The sequence below is a fragment of the Rhea pennata genome, chromosome Z (assembly GCF_028389875.1).
Source record: "Rhea pennata isolate bPtePen1 chromosome Z, bPtePen1.pri, whole genome shotgun sequence".
NCBI lineage: Eukaryota > Metazoa > Chordata > Aves > Rheiformes > Rheidae > Rhea > Rhea pennata.
The window spans coordinates 10,182,864-10,205,253 of record NC_084702.1 but is presented as its reverse complement, the minus strand read 5'-3'; the positions used below and the strand labels follow the sequence as shown (position 1 = coordinate 10,205,253).

At 41.0% G+C, this 22,390-nt stretch overlaps 1 protein-coding gene across 1 annotated transcript in view; it reads left to right on the top strand.

Moving 5' to 3' along the window:
• The window catches only part of PDE6B (phosphodiesterase 6B), a 50,860-nt gene extending 29,807 nt beyond the window's left edge, over nucleotides 1–21,053 (top strand). Inside the window, exons 3-23 of the mRNA XM_062600454.1 lie at nucleotides 1,276–1,428; nucleotides 1,752–1,841; nucleotides 3,296–3,436; nucleotides 4,496–4,570; nucleotides 4,710–4,774; nucleotides 6,141–6,207; nucleotides 6,353–6,400; nucleotides 6,578–6,727; nucleotides 7,680–7,823; nucleotides 8,739–8,804; nucleotides 9,483–9,629; nucleotides 11,364–11,471; nucleotides 12,428–12,537; nucleotides 13,585–13,672; nucleotides 14,267–14,367; nucleotides 15,731–15,838; nucleotides 16,652–16,715; nucleotides 17,480–17,554; nucleotides 18,619–18,702; nucleotides 19,228–19,384; nucleotides 20,574–21,053. Of these exons, the coding sequence (XP_062456438.1) occupies nucleotides 1,276–1,428; nucleotides 1,752–1,841; nucleotides 3,296–3,436; nucleotides 4,496–4,570; nucleotides 4,710–4,774; nucleotides 6,141–6,207; nucleotides 6,353–6,400; nucleotides 6,578–6,727; nucleotides 7,680–7,823; nucleotides 8,739–8,804; nucleotides 9,483–9,629; nucleotides 11,364–11,471; nucleotides 12,428–12,537; nucleotides 13,585–13,672; nucleotides 14,267–14,367; nucleotides 15,731–15,838; nucleotides 16,652–16,715; nucleotides 17,480–17,554; nucleotides 18,619–18,702; nucleotides 19,228–19,384; nucleotides 20,574–20,632 (2,100 nt within the window). The 3' untranslated portion in view covers nucleotides 20,633–21,053. The remainder of the gene's footprint in view (nucleotides 1–1,275; nucleotides 1,429–1,751; nucleotides 1,842–3,295; nucleotides 3,437–4,495; nucleotides 4,571–4,709; nucleotides 4,775–6,140; nucleotides 6,208–6,352; nucleotides 6,401–6,577; nucleotides 6,728–7,679; nucleotides 7,824–8,738; nucleotides 8,805–9,482; nucleotides 9,630–11,363; nucleotides 11,472–12,427; nucleotides 12,538–13,584; nucleotides 13,673–14,266; nucleotides 14,368–15,730; nucleotides 15,839–16,651; nucleotides 16,716–17,479; nucleotides 17,555–18,618; nucleotides 18,703–19,227; nucleotides 19,385–20,573) is intronic.
• The last annotated feature ends 1,337 nt before the right edge of the window (nucleotides 21,054–22,390 follow it).

The window sequence follows — 22,390 nt, the reverse complement described above, 5'->3', positions numbered from 1 at the left end:
ACCTAAGAAGTTATTTGGCTAAGCAGGGAGAAGATCTGGGATCAGCAAGACCATCTCTGTTCTCAGTGGGTGAAGGGGTGTCAAGAAGAACCTGCCCAGCTGAGGTGATTGGGATGTCTGCTCTCCCCATGCTATCCTTCCCTGCCTCATTTTCCTCTATTGTGGAGGGACAGTGACATTCATACAAGGAAAAAACACCTTTGTGTTGCTGCTGCAGCACAACCAAGTGTTTTCCTGGTAGTTTGGATGGAGATTCCCCATAAGCAGGGCTCCCTGCAGAGCAGCCCAAAGCTGTAATGACGCTATCTGCGCATTGCAACCCTGGCCAACACACTCTAGAGATGTAAGCACATGGATCACTTGCAGGGGCTGGGAGAGACTGCCACCAGCCCCATGCTGCCTGGGTCAACCTTTGAAATATGCAGCCTGCTATCCCACTCATAAAGACCCAGTGTGGCCAAAGTTTGGGCTAAGATCACCACCACTTTTCTCTCCCTAAGAATAGCCATAACCTACTGGCATGCCCAGCAGCAAAGGTGAGTTTCCCCCTCTTTAGGCTTGATTTTTTTTCAGCAGGACTCTGAGAGCAAGGCCATTGCTCCTCTTTGCATGAAGGAGAAGGGGAGAAAACCCTCTAGCACTTTTCCTGTAAGACAAAGGTTCATGCTGCTCCTACCAACTTGGGGAGGAATCCTCAGGAGGATATATTTTAAGAGAACTGAGGAATAGACAACTCTGTGGAGCCTGCAGGCTGGCAGCAGCTTCAGCATCTGGGCAGAAGCATGAGAGGATTAAGGTGAGGGAACAGTACAGTGATTGTACCAAAATGCATAGGTTTATAAACTGCGGCCACAGAACGTACCATGGTAACTGACTGTACCCACTTCAGAATGTTAATTTGAAGCTGGATAAAGGGATGCTGGAGGAATGTGGAGAATGGCAGTGATCCGTTACTCAGAAATTCTGGAAATGATTTGTGGAGAGACTATTCGTTCTGACAGGGTTTGATATATTAAAGCTTAGGATTTGCAAGGTCTTCCCAATAATTGAGAAAGCTCCCATATATTGCAGTCATAAGAAATCACAGATAGTTCTCCCAATACTATGTTTATTGCTTCTACTTTGTCTAATTTTCTGCTAATTCACCTCTCTTCCCCAGTCATATTTTTAAGACAATTTTTTTTTTAAGCAGCTTGTACTCAGAGGTCTGTGGCTCATTTTTAAAACTGCAGATACTGTGGACAGTGCTTAATTTGGAATTTCTTTTTTAAACAGTGTGCCCAATTCAGTCCATTTGTTGATAAGCTCACGGACTACACCACGAAAAGCATCCTTGCAACACCCATCTTGAATGGCAAAGATCTAGTTGCTGTCATTTTGGCTGTTAATAAGCTGAATGGTCCATTCTTCACTAACTCTGATGAAACAGTAAGTGGTCAGTAGTTCAGTTTCTATCATGCAGTTGTCCCTTTTGCCATGTAACACAGACTCTTCTACACTAGAGATGTTTGTATTAGTGAGGCTCTGTTGGTGCTAATTTCCCTACAGGGGACTCACCCTGCAAAAGAAGATGCTTGTAATGAGGATGTTTATCTCTGAAATCTACTTTGCAGTGGGATAAACCTTACCTTAGACCACTGCAAAGCAAATCTTTCTTTCAGGGAATTACCATGATATTGCTAATGTTGTGAAATCCAGTACACAGGAGACTGCTGCTGCACTTGACTCAACCTCATTGTTTGCCTTTTCAGCTTTTCCTGAAGTACCTGAATTTTGCTTCCTTAAACTTGAAAATTTATCACTTGAGTTATCTTCACAATTGCGAGACTCGAAGAGGCCAGGTAAGACTACAAATGCAGATTGAGCTATATGTCAAAATCAAAAGAGTACATGCTTCTGATTTCAAAGATGCAGCTTATCTGCTTCTATATGCCTGAAGAGCAGAAAGAAACTGGTATCCCTCTGCTACCTTGGGATACAGCTCCAGCCTCTCTTAGTGCTACTATTGGCATAGTAGCTTCTGCTCAGGACTTGGATTATGAAATTATGGTTTCCATTCATCTCCATGCACTGGGGTGAAAGGAAACCATGCAATTACTTTCTGGCAGCAGATAACTTGGCTGTCATTTAAGTAAGATATGTAACCTAATCTATGCTTTATGGCAGCCGTGCTCTTGTCTCCAGTGAGGGTTCATGTAGGGGAAAAATGTTTCAGGAAAATGGATGCAGGCCAAAAGTTTACCTGATGAAATTTATTTAGACAAGCACTTACTGATTGGTTATGTTATGCTCTTTGTTTCTTTGTTTTAGTAACCATGAAAATGTGAATAATAAACAGTTAAATGGGTGGAAGGTCTAATGGTTTCTGCAGGGTGCTCTGATCTGGGATCTGCAGAGTCTTGTGTTCATATATTGTTGCTGTGCCAGCAAGTCCCACAGAAAGGAAGGAAAAGCAAAAATCAAATGCAAAACACACTGCCAGCTCTTTCAATAACTCAAGTGGCAGAGATCTGGCCACGCAGATCTATTTGAGAGTTAATGAAGTTCATTGTGTTAGACTTAAAAGTACCTAAATATGGAGTGAGGAAATTACATCCTCTAAGATGGTCTAGCATTTTAATGTTGCAAAGTCAGCTGCAAAGCCTGGAGGATCCTGTAAGTAATGTGACTTGTGCAAAGACGATTGAGTTTGCTCTAAGAATCCTTTTAGACTTTTAACATGCTTCACCCAACTTTACATCATTCTGTGAATGGGCTGTTCTTGCAGTCTCTCTTTCAGTCCTTCTTGCTGAAATTCTGGCTTCTGGCCTTACTTACAGCACACTACAGAACTCTGAAAGTAAACTATTGTTCATTTTTGCAAGTTTGTGTGGCTGATGCCTGCACAAGACAGCTGTGCTAAGACTTTGAGGGAGGTTATAATTCAGACATTTTCAAGTCCAACCTCAGTACTTTGCAACCCTAGTGTTAGCTATTTTTGGATGCATTTTTTTTACTTATACGTATAAAATATGAATGAGGCAATCTCTTTATTGGGACTAATATATTTTGTACTGCGTTTATAAGGTATATTTTTACACAGCACTTACCTATGACCTCTCTTTTTTGAAGTATTTCCTTCCATAGTATTAAAGCAGGAATAAGTAATGCTTTGAGGTTCTCTAGCATGGAGTACTTTTGCACTTTTCAGGAACTGTAGTATAGAAGAACAACTACCTCTTTGTTATTCCAAATATGCTTAGGAAGTCCAGCTTCCCCAGAGAGGCTGTTCTCACATTACATTCTCATCCTGCAGGTGCTGTTGTGGTCTGCTAATAAGGTTTTTGAGGAACTGACAGATATAGAGAGGCAGTTCCACAAGGCTTTTTACACAGTGAGAGCATATCTGAACTGTGACAGATACTCAGTAGGTCTTCTGGACATGACTAAGCAGAAGGTAAGCATGTTATAGCATGTATCCCATACTAACACAGCACATATTTCTACATGGTTGCTTGCTACCGAGGGGCAATTTCAGGAGACAGGTTTTATTTTGCAGCCAAAGAGCAAGTCAGTTTTAAGTCATTATCCCTGTTTCTGTTTGCCATTTTTTTCTTCCGTTGTACAAAATGAAGAACCTGGGAATGAAGAGAAGAGGGGGAGAGGAAGGAAATTATCTCCAAATGGCACTGCCTATGGAGCCAGGGGTGGGAAGATGAAGGAGGAACAGCTGCATCTGACTGTTAAACAATTGTGGTCAAAGCCTGGAAGGCAAACCTAGCCTCTGGAAGTCTGCAGATGGCACAATTATAGTGAGGTATCTAAAACTCCCAGCAGCAAAGCAGCCACCTTCCTCAAGGAATATGCATTCCTTGAGGAATATTGCATTCATATGCATATTATCCAGATTTTTAAGTGAAGTTTGGGAACATGAAGAAGCAAACAGAGAGAAATTAAGTTATTTTGGTGACCCTGATTTGGACCCCACCATATGTGTTATTTCCATAGGAGCTCTGCTTTATTCTATGGTCAGGTTGGAGTGTGACTATCATTTTATTTAATCTCTACTGCATCTCCAGAACTCTTACAGCCCCATCTCGTTAAGAGATATATTAAAAGAAGATCATCTGTACTCTGAAGCTTGTGAAGCTGATCTGTGTTGATCAGCATGATAGTGTGGCCTAAGAAAAAAAAATCTTTCTCTTTAGCAAACTAGCATGTCCTATAGTCATGTTCTGGAAAACTGGGAACATACAAAATGTTGAAACAGACACTTGTTATGTGAATACAGTCCATACTGTTCACTGAATGAAATGGAAGTCCTTTGGATAAAGAAGTATATGATCAACTGCAGCCTTATAATGCAGCTGATGCTTGATAATAATGATCTAACTATATTGTTTAGTGCCTTGTGTATAGAATATAAAATGCAGCATGATAGAGCAGACATTACTTTGAGTTTTGAGACAGAATGCACTTTTTGACACCAAAAATACTGCTTTTATTTTAAAAACAGGAGTTTTTTGATCTGTGGCCAGTCCTGCTGGGAGAAGTTCCCCCCTACTCAGGGCCTCGCACTCCTGATGGCAGAGTAAGCAGCAACCAAATTTCTTACACTCCCTCCTGTCCATCTGCATTCTCTCACCACTGATTCTAACATCACTCCTCTTCTTCTTTTTCTTCTTTTTCTTTTTTTTTTTCTTTTTCTTTTTTTTTTTTTTTTTTTGTAGGAAATAGTCTTTTACAAAGTTATTGATTACATATTGCATGGAAAAGAAGACATTAAAGTCATTCCGTAAGTACCTAGCCTGCTGCTATTGTTTCTGAGTAATATGTAACGATAGAGTGTAGTCAGAGCAAAGGTCCTGCATGATTTAAAAGACATTCATGAAGAAATTTTCAACAGTGCAATAGAAGACTGAACAAGAAAGCCATAATATAGTTGGTACTTTGAATTAAAATTCCTGTAGGATGAATATTATTGCTAGTACAGTGGGATCCTGGCTTAGTCATGCTCCAAGACTCATTGCAACAAGCCCTTCTATATGCAGAAATGAGCTGCTTTGATTACCTGCAAATTCATTTTTCTTCTTGATGCCCTGGTGCATTGCCCCTCACAGGTGCCTTCACTGCTTCAGCAGGTTCCACCCTGGGTCCCCATGCATTCAGGCACCATTCTCACTGCCCAGCCCCTTACTTCTCATGAAAAGTCATTTCAAGGTCATTTCTGCCTCTCTGATCATCTGCAAGCTTCCTCACTCCTCTCTTTGCCTCTGGTCACAAACCTAGTCTCAAGGATGTTTTTGATCTTTCCTCCTCTCTTGATCCTATATTGAGACTCCTTCTTTCTGAAAACCATCCCCTTTTCTTACCACTGAATTTTTCCAAGAAGCCTTGGGCACTATTGGGACCTGATCTTTGTGTCAACTTCCTCTGCAACCTACCATCTTCTCTGATGGTTTACCTCTCCAAGCTATGGCCTTGATAAGATGTCTCTCTCTGCTCTCTCTTCACTGCCTCCTTCACAAAAGGGAGAAAGGAAAAGCAGCTGGCTGCAGTTGCAATGACTACTCTTCATTTCCTCTTCTCCCCTCTCACAGCTCCCATCTGTGTGCACCTGCACCATGAGCACCCTCCCTCCGCACTTGCACTTCCCACTGTGCATTCACTTACATGAATGAAAAATCTGACATAGCAAAAGTTCTGCTCAGCTCTGGTCACAACACTTTGCATCTTGGATATCCAGCTTCATCTCTCCAGAAGTCCCTCACTATTTTGGTAAAGCAATATTCAAAAGTTCAGCAGACACTTCTGGCCAGTCACTTTCCTTTGCCTTTCTGTGCATTGAAGGCTGGAAATATGACCTGCACTTCCAGCGACATCTTTTTCTTCGAGTGATATACCTGCTAGACTATGACATTTTATGAGTTATACTTTATTGAATCCTCAAAGGAAAAGTATTTACTTACGTGAATAATTTTTGCTTTCATACTTAAGTCCTTTGAAAATAACAAGACTGCTTGATAACTGAAAATGAAACATGTAAATGTGGGTTGTGCAATGGGTCAGATACATTTCAGCTCCATGATCAACATTGTTCTTACAATAAATGTACATTTACATGTATTGTTCTTACAATAAATGCATTTGCTTTCATTCAGAAATCCTACCTCAGATCACTGGGCACTTGTTACTGGACTACCAACATATGTGGCTGAAAGTGGCTTTGTAAGTACTTAACTTAGGCTTCATTAGGGGTTTCTGAAAAAAGGAGCTATGTTGATGCTATTTTTCATCATTTCTGTTTTTTATTTTGTTATTTAAACTTCTCAATGCTCACCTTGTAAAACACAATTTGTTTGTGATTTCCTAGATCTGCAACATTATGAATGCTGCTGCAGATGAGATGTTTAACTTTCAGGTACTGTAAAAACTTCCAGTGCCCTCAGGGATTCTACTTAGCTTATAAAAGTGTAGTTTAGAGCTGGTGTTAGCCACAGAATATGTCTTTAACTTGTAGTGGTGAGATAAAACAATGTGGATATGTTTAGAAAACATATTAAGTACATGGTGTCTTTCTGCTTGCTGTTGCTTCAAGGAAGGTCCTCTAGATGAATCAGGATGGACTGTCAAAAATGTTCTTTCCATGCCCATAGTCAACAAAAAGGAAGAAATTGTTGGTGTTGTCACATTTTATAACAGAAAAGACGGCAAACCTTTTGATGAACAAGACGAGACTCTCATGGAGGTATAGTTCCCTGCTGGGGCTGGGAGCAGTTCTTATAGTTGAGAGGGATCACTTTTGCTCATTTTACACCTACAAAGCACACTCCAGTGTTTTGCAGCTAGCTACATTTCTTTGTTCCTTATGTAGGTATTATGCAGCAGCCTGAAAGCTACTAAGTAAGTGAAATTGTTGGTTCTTTCAGCTTTGAAAACCTGTGTTTACATCTTTTAGTTTCGGCATTCTTCACTCAGATACCTAACCATAAGCAGCTGCGATGTACTAATATGACCGTTTTGACTTATGAATAGATACATTACAGCTGACTCGCAGAGACTGGACAAATCACTCAAAAAATTAGACAAAACCAATGTACATAGCTAAGATAAACCCTATTGAATCTACCAGCAACAGCTGTAATTAAAGCCCTTGTTACTGAGAAATCTGTGCTAGTTTCAATCCAATATAGACTTTCAGTTCTTGGCATCTCTTATCAACCTGAGCATTTCCTGAAATAAACCTTTGTTAGCAAACAAAGTTTAAATTGCCTATTGAACAACAAACAAGTCGTGAGCAAACACCAAGTGTCAATAAATATATGTGAAAGGTGACCAGACCATATTGCTCTCCCTTGGAGATGCGTAGGGTTCTCAACCAGCTTTCACAGTTCTGACACCAGGCTCTCCACAGGCACAGAATATTACACTAAACACTTGTAACAACACCAAAACAGCTTTCCACATGCTGTACTAGACCCAGGGTCCTTGGAATGCCTGAGTACTGATACTCTTGAGACCTATGCAGATTCATCATCTGAAGAGCTGGTGAGAGCACACACGTGATTGCATATTACTAGAGCTGTGGCCAGAGTAGAGTTTGTTTCTCTAAAAATATATCATGTAGTGTTATCTTTCTGTGTCTTTAAGACATACATGCTTTGGCTATTTCACTGCTTTCTTCTTGTTCCTTCTACTAGTCCTTGACACAGTTTCTGGGCTGGTCTGTACTCAACACTGATACCTATGATAAGATGAACAAGCTGGAGAACCGGAAGGACATTGCTCAGGATATGGTGCTCTACCATGTGAAATGTGACAAAGATGAAATCCAGGAAATTCTGGTACTCTCTCATAGCTTGTAGCATACTTCTGCAGTGTACTTAAGTATGGACTGGTGAACACTGAACTGCAGTTATGCCTGGGGACATAGTACATCTCATCCCACAGAAATGCTTCAGTCCCACTGGAGCACTTCAAATTTTTGTAGGAGGGACCCTATTCTTCCCTGTCTCACTTGGTGCCCAATCTTGAAGCTTTGTTTCACCTTGGAGCTGCTCAGGCTCAGACAGGTGTCTGATAAGAACAAATTCCACTGCACAGGTCCCTTACTGACAGAATTTCTTTTTTGTATCCCTCATTCTGCTTTCCTTCTCCCCTTCGTTACTTACTGGCTGCAGCCACCTTGGTCTTCTCTGACTTCAGAAATGTAGCCACCTCTAAGATATGAAGGCAGCATCCAGGGAGGCAATTACTCTTTACTGCAGCTACATGATGGCAGAACAAGTCTGAAGGCTGATTGTGGTGTCCCCTCCATCTTGGCACACTGCACTGTCCCCTTTCTATTTTCCTTAGCAAAGCCTGCTCTGGAGGTGAGCTCAGACAGATGTTGCCTAAGGCTACACTGTAAGGGGTAACAGGGAACTCATTTACCCTCCAAAAACTCTTCAATACAGGAGATGTGGAGTTACAGAACCCTTCTGAGAACTGTGTCTAGGGGAATTTTTCCAAGTGGAAGAAAAAATTGACCTAAATCAATAAGAACAATCAAATATGGCATGCTCCTAAAACCATCCTGAGGGAGAACACTTTTACAAGGTAGAAGTAGTTGAATGATCAGAAACAGAAGGTCTGGAAAGAAAGCACATGACAGAATATGAGAACTTCCTCAGATGTGTTCATCCTAGAATGCCCCAAAGCTGCAGTTCAGAATCATACGGGATTTGGTAATTAGTTTAACATGGCCATGCTCTTTGTAGCCAACAAGAGAAAAGCTGGGGAAGGAGCCAGATGAGTGCGAGGAAGAGGAGCTTGCAAGAATACTGGTAAGAGAAATACACTGCTGGAACTATTAACCATGGTAGAGAAATACCTGGCTAGAGATGAGAGGGAAGAGTTATGCTGGTACACCGGTACACATCAACGGAGCATCTCAGGATCTGTGAGTAATAAAGGCAAAGCCTGTCCTCCCCTCTTCCGCTGGGTAGGTGTGAGATTATTACCAATAGGTATTAGAAAATGCCTTCCCAAGCTTCTGGGAAGCACCTGCTTGTACCTCTGTACCACAAGGGAATGAATCAGGCAACTGGACTTGCCGTGCATTTTATTCTTTAGAACAAAAAGGAGCATTGTAAGGTTTCCCCAGTAAGACTTGTCAGGTTTGGATATATGATATATGATTTCAGTACATTTCTACTCTAGCATTAGACTCTTTTTGATAATATACAATCAAATATCAAATAATATATCAAAAATATACATATCAAAATAAATCAACAAGAAAACTGCTTACCAAAAAGCAAGAAATTTCTTTTTCAAAAGACTCCCTCCCTGTTCCCCCATTGACAAAGTGGAAGAAAGCTGCATTTCAGTTTATTTAAGTATTATATTCTAGAAGGGAAGGTTTCTAGCAACATCAGACTGGTATAATTTTATTAAGCAAAACCTATTCCTGGGGGGTGGCATAAATAGCACAGCAACAACTTATTCTACTCCTTTTACAGAAAGAAGAACTCCCAGGACCCACCAAATTCGAAATCTATGAATTCAGGTTCTCTGATTTTGACTGCACTGAGCTTGAGCTGGTGAAGTGTGGCATTCAGATGTATTATGAACTTGGCGTAGTGAAAAAGTTCCAGATCCCACAGGAGGTAAGAGCTGGCAATACCCGGGGACTCACACCTTGTCATGTCAGCGATGTGTGTGCCACACATCTTGCTGAGTGGCAGAGGTCCAGGTTCATTCGGGCTGGGTGGAGGAGAGGACTGCATGTCCTCAGCCCCACTACAGCCCCATGGGATGAGCTTGGTTAGGTGTGCTGCAGGACACTTTGGCAAAACAGTGCTGTCCCATCAGTCTGCTCAATTCCTCCTATAAACAAGGATTTTCTAGAAAACCCTTAACAGAACAGCCCTGAGTGTGGGGAACTCCTGCCAGTCCTCGGCTGCTCAGGAGAATGCAGCTGGCCTGTACTCCTCCGTACTGTGGTGGAAAGCACAATGCATCTATACGGTTACAGGCACAGGTTTGTCATCTGCCCTATACGCGAAGGACTGCACCACGCAAAATTTGCTTACTTTTGCTCTAGTACCATTAACAGCAGCAGTGTAGCAGCATGGTTTTCATGCGGACCACTGAGCAGCACGTAGGGCATATGTTTCATTTTCTGTGGTAGATACCCTGCAGCACAAATGGACCATGCCTTCATCTGGTGCAGGTTGTATATAAATCCTGACTGCTAGTGGCATCACCCTTGGGAATAAACATCCCAAAGGAAAAGGTTGAAGGTCCCTGATTCACAAGTTCAAGGCCTTTTGCCACAGTTCATGCCTCTGCAGGATGTGGGAAACTCACATTTTGGCAGCTGTGCTGCTCAGCAAAGGATTTTTCAGTACATGTGAAGTCTATTTCCATCTAGTGGGATCTGCAGGCAACTGCATGAAGAGCTTTAGCCAGATATGCTTCCCTGTGGAAAGGTAGGCAGGAAAGGCAGAAGGAAGTTAAGAGCATTGAACAGAAAGTATTTTTGCACTTTGTATTTACAACATGAGTCACTGTAAAAAGCTTTCAAACAATCTATTCTGAAATAATTAATTCATGATCACACTCCAGATGTAAAAACAGGACATTCTTTGCTACCACTGAAATAAAAAAGATCTAAAAAAATGCATACTCATCCATGATTTATTTGCTCTCTAATGAAGAAAACCTCAGTAGTTACAGAAGCAAATGCATCTGAGGAAATACAATGCAGAGAAAAAAACTGTTTTGTTCAATGCTGCTTGTTACTATCAATTAGGTGTTAAAATATATTCCATCTCTCTAGATCTATGGAGCCAGTTCTTTTTTGAAATAAGAATCTGTATTATTAAATCACAATATATAGGAAAGACAAGCCTCACTAACGACAACATAGTGAAACACAAAAATGTAATTCTGTGATTCTGTGAATAAGTTCACAAACACTACAATGAAATCCCTTTCCCTCTAGACCTTGCTATTTCTCAGCATTTTCCAGTAAACATCTCTGATTTTCTTTTTCTTAAAAACAGACACAGAAAGATATAAGAAAGCAGAGAGGTATATTTTAAAACATTCTGCTTTACCAACCCATTATGTTTTACTATAGCAGAATTGTGAAGGAATCCTCTTTTCTAAAAAGCTAGTATGAAGTAAGAGACAAAAGTAGGAGAGGCTGTTTTTTTTCCCTTCTGCAGCTTTAGGCTCTTTCCTGATTACCAGTGACAGCTAGTTATTGACATAGTACAAACAAAACAAAAAGCAAAATAAACCCCCCAAAACAAACAAAAAACCCCCCACAAAACCCCATCAAAAAGAAAACCCCGAACATTAGGTTAGCTAACATGTTTTTTCTCGATTTGCAGGTGCTGGTAAGGTTTGTGTACTCTGTCAGCAAAGGTTACCGGAAGATAACTTACCACAACTGGCGCCATGGTTTCAATGTTGCGCAGACCATGTTCACACTCCTGATGGTAAGGTACCACCACCCTGCTAACTGTGGCACAGCTCTGTTTACAGAGGGTTTTGCAGCATGCCATGTAGGTCAGCAAGGCTCCCTTCAAATCCTGCTATGAGATAAAACTTTGCCACTGCTAGCACAGTTCCTTCCAAATGAGAAGGTCTCAGTCTGCCTTAAGTGATGGTCACACTCAAAACTGACCGGAATTAACTGATGGATGAAGTCCTTTAATTATCATGGGCACAGGTGTGTGTGGTGTTGAACAGCCTTTTGCAGCTCAGGGTACAAAAAGTGAAAGTCATCCCTTTCTCCAGTACTTTCAGAGAGCAAAAGTGAGAATGACATTAGCTTAGATAAAGACAGCCTCACACTTTCCATTTCCAGGCGGGACCGCCACCACTGTCTGTCTATTGCTAACACAAATGTGCAAGTCCCATTTCTCATGGCCTGTCAGGGCAGTAGATGCCCCAAGATGAAAGCCAGGGCTCAAGCTTGCTCTCCACAGCTGCTTCAGCTCAGCACCATGGCCCAGGGCAGTAAGTAGGACCCAGCTGGTGGTGAGGTTACACATGATGCCCAGCAGACCTTGAGGAATTCAGCATGGACTGCTCATTGCTCTGTGCCCAGAAATACTGACTCTTTACAAGGTGCTTTGTGTCCTGGGGCTTGTTATTAGGATGCAAACATCTTGAGGCTGCTGGTGTGGTGGAGTGGCACCATATCATGCAGGCATTGAGCCTACGTGCATGACACATGTGCCCACATACACCCTGACTTGCTCCTGAAACCTTTTGTTTCCCGTTTTTTCCCCATTTTAATCTAAATGTACCATGTGTTGTAATTAGCTTCAGAAACATTTTCAGTTCTCCTGGACTGTTTTAGTGTGGAGATCCCTGGCAGAGCAGTCATAGCCCATACTTTTTCCTATATGAGATACTAACAGATAACATGCACATTCTCACCTTCTAGACTGGCAAATTGAAGCGTTACTACACAGACCTCGAAGCCCTTGCTATGGTAACTGCTGCTCTGTGCCACGACATTGACCACAGAGGAACCAACAACCTTTACCAGATGAAGTAAGCACTTTCCTATCACTTCAGACCATTTACTGTTGCTTTTGCATGGAGTGGAGGCCAGACAGCAATCACACCAAACCCCTATGCAATATGTTTCATACACAGAGAACAACAATCTCTTTTCTGCAAATAACTTTTCAGCTTGCCATAGGGTTTGGCTTATGTTTTGACCATTGGGGAAGCTGTGATTTTGAGGTGCTCTCTGAGGCTCTCTTTATCGCTAAGCAAACTGGCATTAGCTATTTGACTAAAACAACACTCCACATTACTGCTACAGGGTGGACCGAGGGCAGCACAGGCATTTAGTAGCCTGAGCATCATAGGAGACTCAGGATGCTGCAAGGAGCATCCTGGACATGAGAAGTCTACTTTTTGATGGAAGGTATCTATACCAAAAAAAAAAAAAAATCATTCATGGCACTGCCTTTATCACCTACAGAAACACAGCACTCATGAGCATGAGAGAGTTGCTTTAAATAGGCAGTCACTAGCTAAAAAAAAAAAAAAAAAAAATCACTTTCGTAATTTCAGTGACCACTCTAGCCTCTGTTGCAGGCCTAAAGTAATGTCAGATTACAGTTCTTTTGGAATGCTTGTTGGCTGTGCTAACTTACTGTTTGTGGGAGTCCTTAGGGAAAATGGTGTTTTGGATATAACTGGGCCTTGCGGAGATTTAGCTAGGGAAGTGTGTAACAACTGTTTTTCCTGTTCCTATCGCCATACCTCAATATATGGTTATTCAGAAATGAAAAACAAAACACAAACCCAACAACTATGCAGAGTAATAAAAGTCCAGTCATAAACAATATTTTATGTGAAATTCACAGTTGAAGAATGTTTTATACAGTACCCAAATAGTTATAAGTAATGTCATAGAAAGTCTTTTTGGTGTAAGGCTGAAGTCATTAGCTATTTAAAACATTACTCTTAAGCCTTTTATAAAATGAGCTGAACTTAGGTAAAAAGTTTGACGAAATTAAATATCAAATTGGTCATTTACTTTTAAGTACTGTACTAACATCTTTTATTTTTCATTTACAAAACCAGATCTCAAAATCCTTTAGCAAAACTTCATGGATCTTCAATTTTAGAGAGACATCACTTGGAGTTTGGAAAATTCTTGCTCTCTGAAGAGGTTTGTAATGCATGGTAACATAAGAATTTTTTTTAAAAAATGCTTTCACAGAAGTTCTTAGCAATAAACAGTAATGTTGTCAACTTCCATGGTTCCTGTGCCCAGAGGTTTAGGACAAGATCTTTCTCTGGTTTGGATTTCTGAGAAACTGCAGCTATATCAGCCCTTCTCCACATTCCCCCTCCCCAAGTACATTTTGCTCACCAAGGACCAAAACTCATCAGCTTCCTGAACACATGATTTTGTCATGAACCATACCGCTGGCCCCCAAGACTAGCTTAAATACAGGCTCATCCTCGTATAGCCTCTCTGATAATGCCAAGGCTGGCAGACCCCTGCCAGCTAAACTGTTCACTTGCATTGGGGTCAGGGAAGTTTGGAGACCTGCCACAGGACAGCCCCTGGGCACAGACCTTGTCTAGTGACTGCGAGGGAGACTTGACACTGACGGAGAACTAACTGGACTCGTAACCCCACCCCTGACAGCTGCAGATGAAGCTATTAAATACAGGTGTGTTTGAGGAAGGAAGAAGCCCTGCAGCTCCTAGCAAAGCAGTGCTTGGATTTTTACAGCTTCTTTCATTTGCTTTTCAGTCGCTGAATATATGTCAGAACCTCAACCGGAGACAGCACGAGCATGTGATTCACCTGATGGAAATCGCCATTATAGCTACAGATTTGGCTCTGTACTTCAAGTAAGTCAGTCACACATACTGCATCTGCAGGATAGAAAGCAGCTGATATTCTACTAATATATAAGAAGTGCTACTTTTACTCTGTGCGTAGGGACACTCTCCAGGGACACCGCCTCCAGAAGGCTCTCTTTAATGCTCATTTGAAAGTAAGGAGAAAAATCATTCAAAAAAATTGAAACATTTACTAAATACATCTGTGACCCTTCAGCTCCTAGTTTCCAAACAAGGCAGTGCAGTATGATCCCCTAGCAGAAAGAAATGTCTATTTTATTATTTTTACTCAGTCATTTAACACTAAAAATACACATTAATGTCACTGACCTGCTAGGGCTTCCTTAACCTCTCTGTGAGAGCAGCATAGCCTAAATAATAATGGGTCCCTTGTCAATGAATACGTAGTCCACCATCTGTCTCACTCCCAAAAGCCAAAAACCACAAACAATTCAGAGCAGAATATATTGACTCCCTAGGGCATAAGGCTGGCAGTCAGCAACCCATGGCTCCAAATTAGCAAGGAGCTTTCCAGATCAACTGTTCTCAAGTGTCAGCGTCAGAGATTACTTCTGTACTTTGCATAGAAGAAAGATTAGGCAGAAGACAAGCAGCCTGGGAAACAACAGTTTGTCAACAGCTCTCTCACTCACCAAGGGAGCAGATACCATTGCTCCGTTACCAGAGCAGAACAAGCCCATCTTTGCCATCTTTGGTCTGCAGCTTGTGACTGAAGATCAGATCCAGGCAAAAGCGGATGGACAGCACATGTCCTTGAATCTCTTTTGGACCTGGCCTAAGTGTTGAAACGCAAGATTTTTCAGGATTTCATACCACTCAAAATATGGGCGTGTTGTGTCTTACCACCTCCGCAGCACTTGCTACCTATTTTTAGGCGTATAAATAGTGCTAACAAAGTCTGACTGAGTATATAAAGACAGGCAGCCTTAAAAGTATTCCCATACTAAAACTATCTCTAGGTTTTATCTGTTGCAGTTTGCTTAATATGCAGGTAAAAAGCCTGCTGGTGGTGTTAGTGAATATAGAATCATTCCTCATTTAGCTTCTGTCATTTGATAAATATTGTCACATTAACAGATGTTATCAGGTTAACTACTAAAGTCCCACCTCACTATGCTTATTTTTTAATTATCCAGATTAAGAAATTTGCAGTAGTGTCCCCTTCTTAAAATAAGCAAATGATAGTAACTGCTTTTCGTTGCAGTCTTGCTTGAGGAACAAAATGCCAGGACAGCAATTACTGGAAACATTGTTGGAAGGGTTATCAAGCTATGATCAGCCATCTGTTTTTAACACATTGGTTTCCCATTTTTGAGCTTTCTCTCTCTCCCCCCCCCCCCCCACCTCAAAGAAAAAGAACAATGTTTCAAAAGATTGTTGATGAGTCTAAGACCTATGATAGCTCAACTGCCTGGACTGAATACCTGTCTCTGGAGACGACAAAGAAAGAAGTTGTCATGTGAGTACACCAGTTCTGGGAATATTCGTGGTGCAGTAATGCCTCTCTTCCTAGGCTGACTGGTGAGAGCTTCCAAACATGGCTAAGACCATTAGTATTGTTCAGTTATTTAAAGGAATTTCTCTTTTTCAGCAGTAATGATCCCTGGCTAGTATACCCCATTATACTGAGGGAAAAAACGCTCTGGCTTTGTGCAGTTTGGGCTTGCCTGAACCAGCCTTAGCATGAAATCAACATGTGTTGAACAGCCATCTGCTCAGAGCTGATCTTCTGGAGAAGCCTAGACACAGGTCGTAGGGAAGAAACCTGAAATGGTTCTTGCCAGATAAGTGACTGAGGTGTCCCTTCCAGTACTATATTCCCAACAAGGAATGAGATCTGTCTCAAATGAATAAGCCATCCTAGATGCCACAAACTGGGGCAGTCTGCAATGGCAGAGCAAGGAGAGCCCAGTCCACCAGTTGCCCTTCCTGATGGCACCCAATGTTAAGCACTGCAGCAGTCTGTGCTATTCAGTGTCCATGAGGAGGTGACAGGAGTTTCCTCCCAAGTTGGAATTTCAGTCCAGCAGTGACCAAAGCAGTGAAAATCCCAGTGCCAGTTCCCTAATATAAATTCATTTTAATCAAGAGAGCAGTTCTTGATGCCTGTCCCCTCAAGGACAAGGCTGTTACACTACTTCATCTTTCTTTTTCAAACACTTCAGCAGGGACAGGGAATGCATGACACAATATTGGACCATAAAGTTCTTGAATCCACAAGAAGCAGGATGAAGGCTTTAGAGCAGAAACTAATTTCTCTTCTGTTCTTTAGGGCCATGATGATGACAGCATGTGATTTGTCAGCAATCACTAAACCTTGGGAAGTCCAGAGTAAGGTCAGGTGCTTGACACACAGATTTCTCTAGTTTGTACTTCAAAATAATGCAATTTTCTAAGCTACCTAAAGGCTGCATCAAGGTTTCCTGTCAAAACTAGCGAAAGAGCATTAGAATAATGATCTTTTTGATGGATGAATGAAGCTCTAAGATCTCAGTCGTGAATTCTGTAGGAAATTTGTGTTTGCCAGAAAGGAAAGAAACGCAAGCACTTGCTATGTTACAGTGAGAAAAGGTTTTATGCACATAATGCATGGAGGGGTTTTACAGCAATACCTGCTGGCTCAGCAACTGATTACTTTCCTTTAGAAGTTCCCTCTGGAACTGCATATATTTGATCAGTTTCTAAATAAGAAACATTATAATTTAAAGGAGGGTAAAAAAAATAAACCCACCTTTCTATTCAACATGGAGAAAGGGCAACTGAGAAGAACCTAATAGGTAGCTACAGCTGTGACCAGCACCTTGGTCCAAGAAGTAAATCCTTATAGGGGACATGTTGGGAGCTTACCTTAATAGATGAATAATGAATTAAAGAGCTCTGGTGCAAAGAAAGCATCTGAGCTGCCACTACACCAGTTCAATCCTATTGCCACAACGATCATTCCCAGGAGGGATTTTGGGAAGATCTGGAGGCTGGGGGATGGACAAGATTAAGGCATAAAGGAGCTAGAAGTAAGATTTGCTTCTTAGTGGAGACCTGAAGTGTTTGAAGTTAGAACAGCAAAGGCAATGATTTTTTTTTTCCTTCTTTCACAATGTAGGTAGCTCTTCTCGTAGCAGCTGAGTTCTGGGAACAAGGAGACTTAGAAATAAGCGTACTTCAACAACAGCCTATTGTAAGTTGCACATGAGAGCCAGGTGGTTTAAGTCATTACTCTCTATTGTTAGTCTCGGCAGAGAGCAATACAGACCACCACCACCCTCAGGGTGCTGTGAGTCTTCCTGACTACTATGGCAGTCCAAATCCATCTAAAAATGTGGAGATTCAAAGCAAGAAGACCCTCCGTGACAGAGCCTTTTGTCCAGCTCTCCACATGATTAGATGGACTCCATTGGTTGTGAACCAGCAAGGTTCCTCCTGGAGATTTTGGGCTGGTCTCTTACAGAGAAGAACAAAATGAAATATGTACATCTTAGAGGAAAGTATAGTTTCCGATAGTGAAAAAGAGCTAAAAACACAAAATTTCTAGAATCCAGAAATAATTTCTGGTAAATTAATGTGCTTTAGATCAGTGTGTCTTAATATATCAGAAAATGTGATGAACCATCAAGCTTTTGGGGTGTGGGAGGAAACTCACATGACCAGCTTACATATCCCCTAATGCATATCAGAGAAGTGTTGAAATACTTAGAATTTGGGTAAATTATATTTTGCAGTGCCATGCAGATTTGATTTTTCTACTCTAAGTACAAATACCTAAATTTGGCTTGTACAGAATTAAGAGGTGTTCCCTGACTTGGCCTCCATCTGTATGGCTTTGTTTTTCTCTACACAAACTTTCATATACACCCCCCATCCACAGATGCATCACAAATGATACCCTAGGCAATAAAATTTTAAAATAATACCATTGAATGTTCAGTTGAGTGTTTTAGAAACTTGAATACCTCTTTAGCACTTCATAACATGGCCCTTCTCTCAGACATCCTGTTGAGACACACAAGCTCTCTACCCTCCTCCCTATTCACTGGCACAGAAAAACCCATCTAAAATTTATTCTAAAATGAGACCGCTTCATTCCTCTGAGGAAAAGGAAGAGGGCTGTGATTGTTATAGCCTTTAAGGACAGCATGGAAGACCATCAAGGCAGATTTGGAAAAAAGTAGAAGTTTTACTTTTTTTTTTTTCTTTTATAAAGTGTTCTCATAAATCATGAAGGATTCTTGTCTTCCCCCCTAGCCCATGATGGACAGAAGAAAAGCTGCTGAGCTCCCAAAACTTCAAGTGGGTTTCATTGACTTTGTGTGCACCTTTGTCTATAAGGTAAGCCAAGCCCGTGCACACCCCATCCTACTTAATATGTGTTCAAATCCCAGCCTCGATGGGAAGTCCCAGGGTAGAAACAACACTTAGGAGAAGAGGGACAGGTGAAGAAGACAACAGTGAGAGGAATCTCATGTTGCTGCCTATTTCTCTTCTTCCTGTGTTCAAAGCAAAAGGGAAGATTTGGGAAAGGAAATCGCAGATGTCAGAGAGATCTATGACAGAGAAAGTCATGCGAGCATTTGTGTATCAGACAGGAAGAGAGCAGGAGCTCCTCACCCCAAGGTCTCCTAGGCACAAGGAGGGAGCAAGGTTCCCCTTCTCCTGTGGTCCTGAAGGCAGGTTTCCTCTAACTAGTCACTCCTTTCCGCAGCATTGCAGCTTGGTCCCTCTTCACGCCATTAATGCTTTATCTGCATAAGCCAGTTGGGTAGATGAGGGATAGGGACCCATGCTGCACAATCAGAGATGAATGACAAGTGCTGTATCTGCACAGCATTGCACTGATGGCTGTATTTTGGTCAGGAATTTTCACGTTTCCATGAGGAAATTCAGCCAATGCTTGATGGACTACTGAACAACAGGAATGAGTGGAAGACTCGGGCTGATGAGTATGATGCAAAAATGAAAGCTCTGGAGGAAGAGAAGAGAAAAGCGGAAGAAAAAATGGCTGCAATGAAAGGTCAGGAAAAAAGCTTAGCTTTTTATTCCTAACTCAAAATACGTTTATCCAATATCTTCCCATACCTGCAGCAAGCTTTCCCAAAGCAGAGGGCTTATCATATCAGTAGGCAGATCCAAAGAGTCACAAAAAAGACCTGGATGTGAAGAACAGTTTCTTAATCTTGTTCAATTGGCCATATTAAAAAACAAACAAACAAACAAAAACTCAGTAAAACACCTTGTTTATGAAGCTGACACAGATTGTCAAAAAGGTTACCTCCTCAAATGCCTGTGAGCATCTGAAAGACTAATAAGACTATGTTGAGCATGAGCTCCATGGCACCTGGAGTCAATAGGAGAATCTTTGCGAGCAGGTAGGTCACTGGAGAAGAGCAGGGGTAGATTGTTTTGTACATGTGCTGCCTGACAGGTCATAACACAGAAGGAGTTAAGAAAAACTGACACGCTCCCAGGGAGAAGACTTGAGGAATGACTGGTCTATCCCATTTCTAGCCTAAATTAGGTAGTATCTTGGCAATTTATTTTAGTTGAATCTATTCTTCTTTTATTTGGACCAAGTCTGGATGGAACTGAAGTCCACCAGCTGCAGTGAGCATTGGATGAAAGCCTGCATTAATGCTTGTGGTTGGTTGTTAGCCTGAGGATTTGTTTGACTCTCTGAAATGTGGAAGCAGCACGCTCTCTGACCATCTTTGCCAAGTGTCTGAATAACAGTCTGTCAGGACTTGGTGTATCTGCTCATTGGAGCCTGCATTTAAAGTTTACTTCTGCTTAAGCTGGACAAAACCACAATATCCACGGGGTGGACATTCCTCAGATAATATGGTTGACCAATTGTTAAGGTGACCTGAAAGTCTTATTTCATTTTCAATATTAGAAATTAATGTAAAATATCAAAATTAAGGCCTTCGGTGCAATTTGAAAAAGGTCTGAAGAATTATTTCCTGATTAAATAATTAATATGTAAGTGAGAAACCTGCTAACTCTAAAAAATTTTCAAAGTAGCTTCGTGTATCTTGCATAGTAGACTGCTCTAAATATGTGTACTTTAGGCACAATACACATGGATCACTTGATTATTTGCAAGCACTAAATAAGCCCTTTAGAGACTAAGGAGAGATTTTAGGACAGCTTTAACTTCTAATTCTTTTTATTTATTTATTTATTTATTTATTTTTATATGGCAGATGGAGTAACCTGTAATGGAGGAACAGCTCCTGCTTCTAAAACCTGCAGTATACTTTAGACCCAATTCCAACATAACATACCCCACACAAATGAGAATGTCCTTGCTTTAAAAAACAAAAACAAACAAACAAACAAAAAAATATGGCATACAAATACATTCCTGATCGGACTGTTCTGCTACCCAAATTAGGCTTATGACCAGCCAGGGAAGGACTAGATCTCGTTTGCCTTAATTGCATCTCTTCCTAATGGTAAGGGGCCAATTCTGTCCCATCTCTTACTACATTTAGTGCTCCAGAATGGCATATGGCGAGTCACAGCAATATTTGGTCCAATAAATCAGGTTGCATGACTATAGAAAAAGCATTTCTCCCACTCTCAAACACTTCTTATCCCAGTGCTGGTGGGGTCAGCTGAACTTGTGTCCCGCTCAGTACAACCCCATGTGATTGACCATACGTACAAACAGAGCTTACAGGGTAGGAAAATTGGAGAGCTGAATTCATCATAATTCTTTACATTTTAAAAAGATATCAGAAAGAAATTTGCAGGTAAGAATAAAATATGAAAATGGACCATAGTAAACTGATCTTTGAACTGGTCTAAAAAGTTATGATTCCCCATAAATCCAAGAAACAGTCACAGTGATAGTAATTCTGCAGTCACTTCAAGAATTTGGACAGGTTGCTGCTATAAAACTTGCTACTGTTCATTCACGATCCACCCTCTTCACTTCCCTCTTCACGCGGGGATCTGCATCGTGCACTAACCACGGCAGCTGTGCTGTAAAACGTGATCATAAGAAGACAGCGTTAGCATTACTTGTAACAGTTCCTGTTATGGTTACCTAAGCAATCTGAATTGTGGCACCTCCTAATTTCACTCAGTTTGACATTGTTATGCAATGTTCTTTAATGCAGTTCTCTTGTGAACAGTACAAGTCCTTTCTTTCTTCCTCCTGTTTTTGAGATGTCTGTCTTTTCATTCCCCTTCAGACTTTGAAAGACTGGTAACTTGTGGTCTTTACTTCAGATAAAAGGTAGTCTTCATGTTTATTCATGCAACCATGTTAGAATATTCAATTACACTCTGATAGTGGTAGAGAAGCCTTTCTCTGCTCCTTTCTTTTTTCTTTTCTTCTTTTTTTTTTTTTTCCCAAGTGTTTGGTATATAAGCTATTAAATGTTTTATTATATAAGCCATGTAACAAGAGTTCTGTTTTCTTGAGGGGATATTAATCATCTTTTGTTACTCCTGCTACCTTCAGTGCTTTTATCCTCCAGTAACTTGTTCTGCATTACTGAAGTACTGTAAGTAAAACTAGAGCTATAATAGTATCTGGTGATCATTTACCTGGTCCCAGAGCACTAAACATGGTACAACCAGCTATTGCTATGCAGCAGGTGTGTGAGCAGCATGCTGTATTTCAGAAATATATAGAAACCTGTAGACTTGCATGAGGGTTAAATATACTGCTAGTAGCCAAAATGTTTTGTACTGTATGTCTCAGTTTTGTTAGGAACTGTGTAGGAGGCTTTCATCATATAGCACTTTCAGGATACCAAGCCAAAGAAGTCATTTTTTTCAGCAGGCAGAATGCTACTAGTTTATACAGTTGTGGAGCTGTAAGAAAGATGTGTATTGTTATGAAAACTGTAAGCCACTGTACACTTAAATGTCTCATGCTGAGAAAGCTATTTATGACTTCAAATGTTTGTCTGGGAATAAATATGAGAATTTAACTCTCTGTTCCTTGTATTCACTGCAACATGCTCAAACTATGGCATAGCGCTCCAGAAAGTTTTCTTGTATAAAG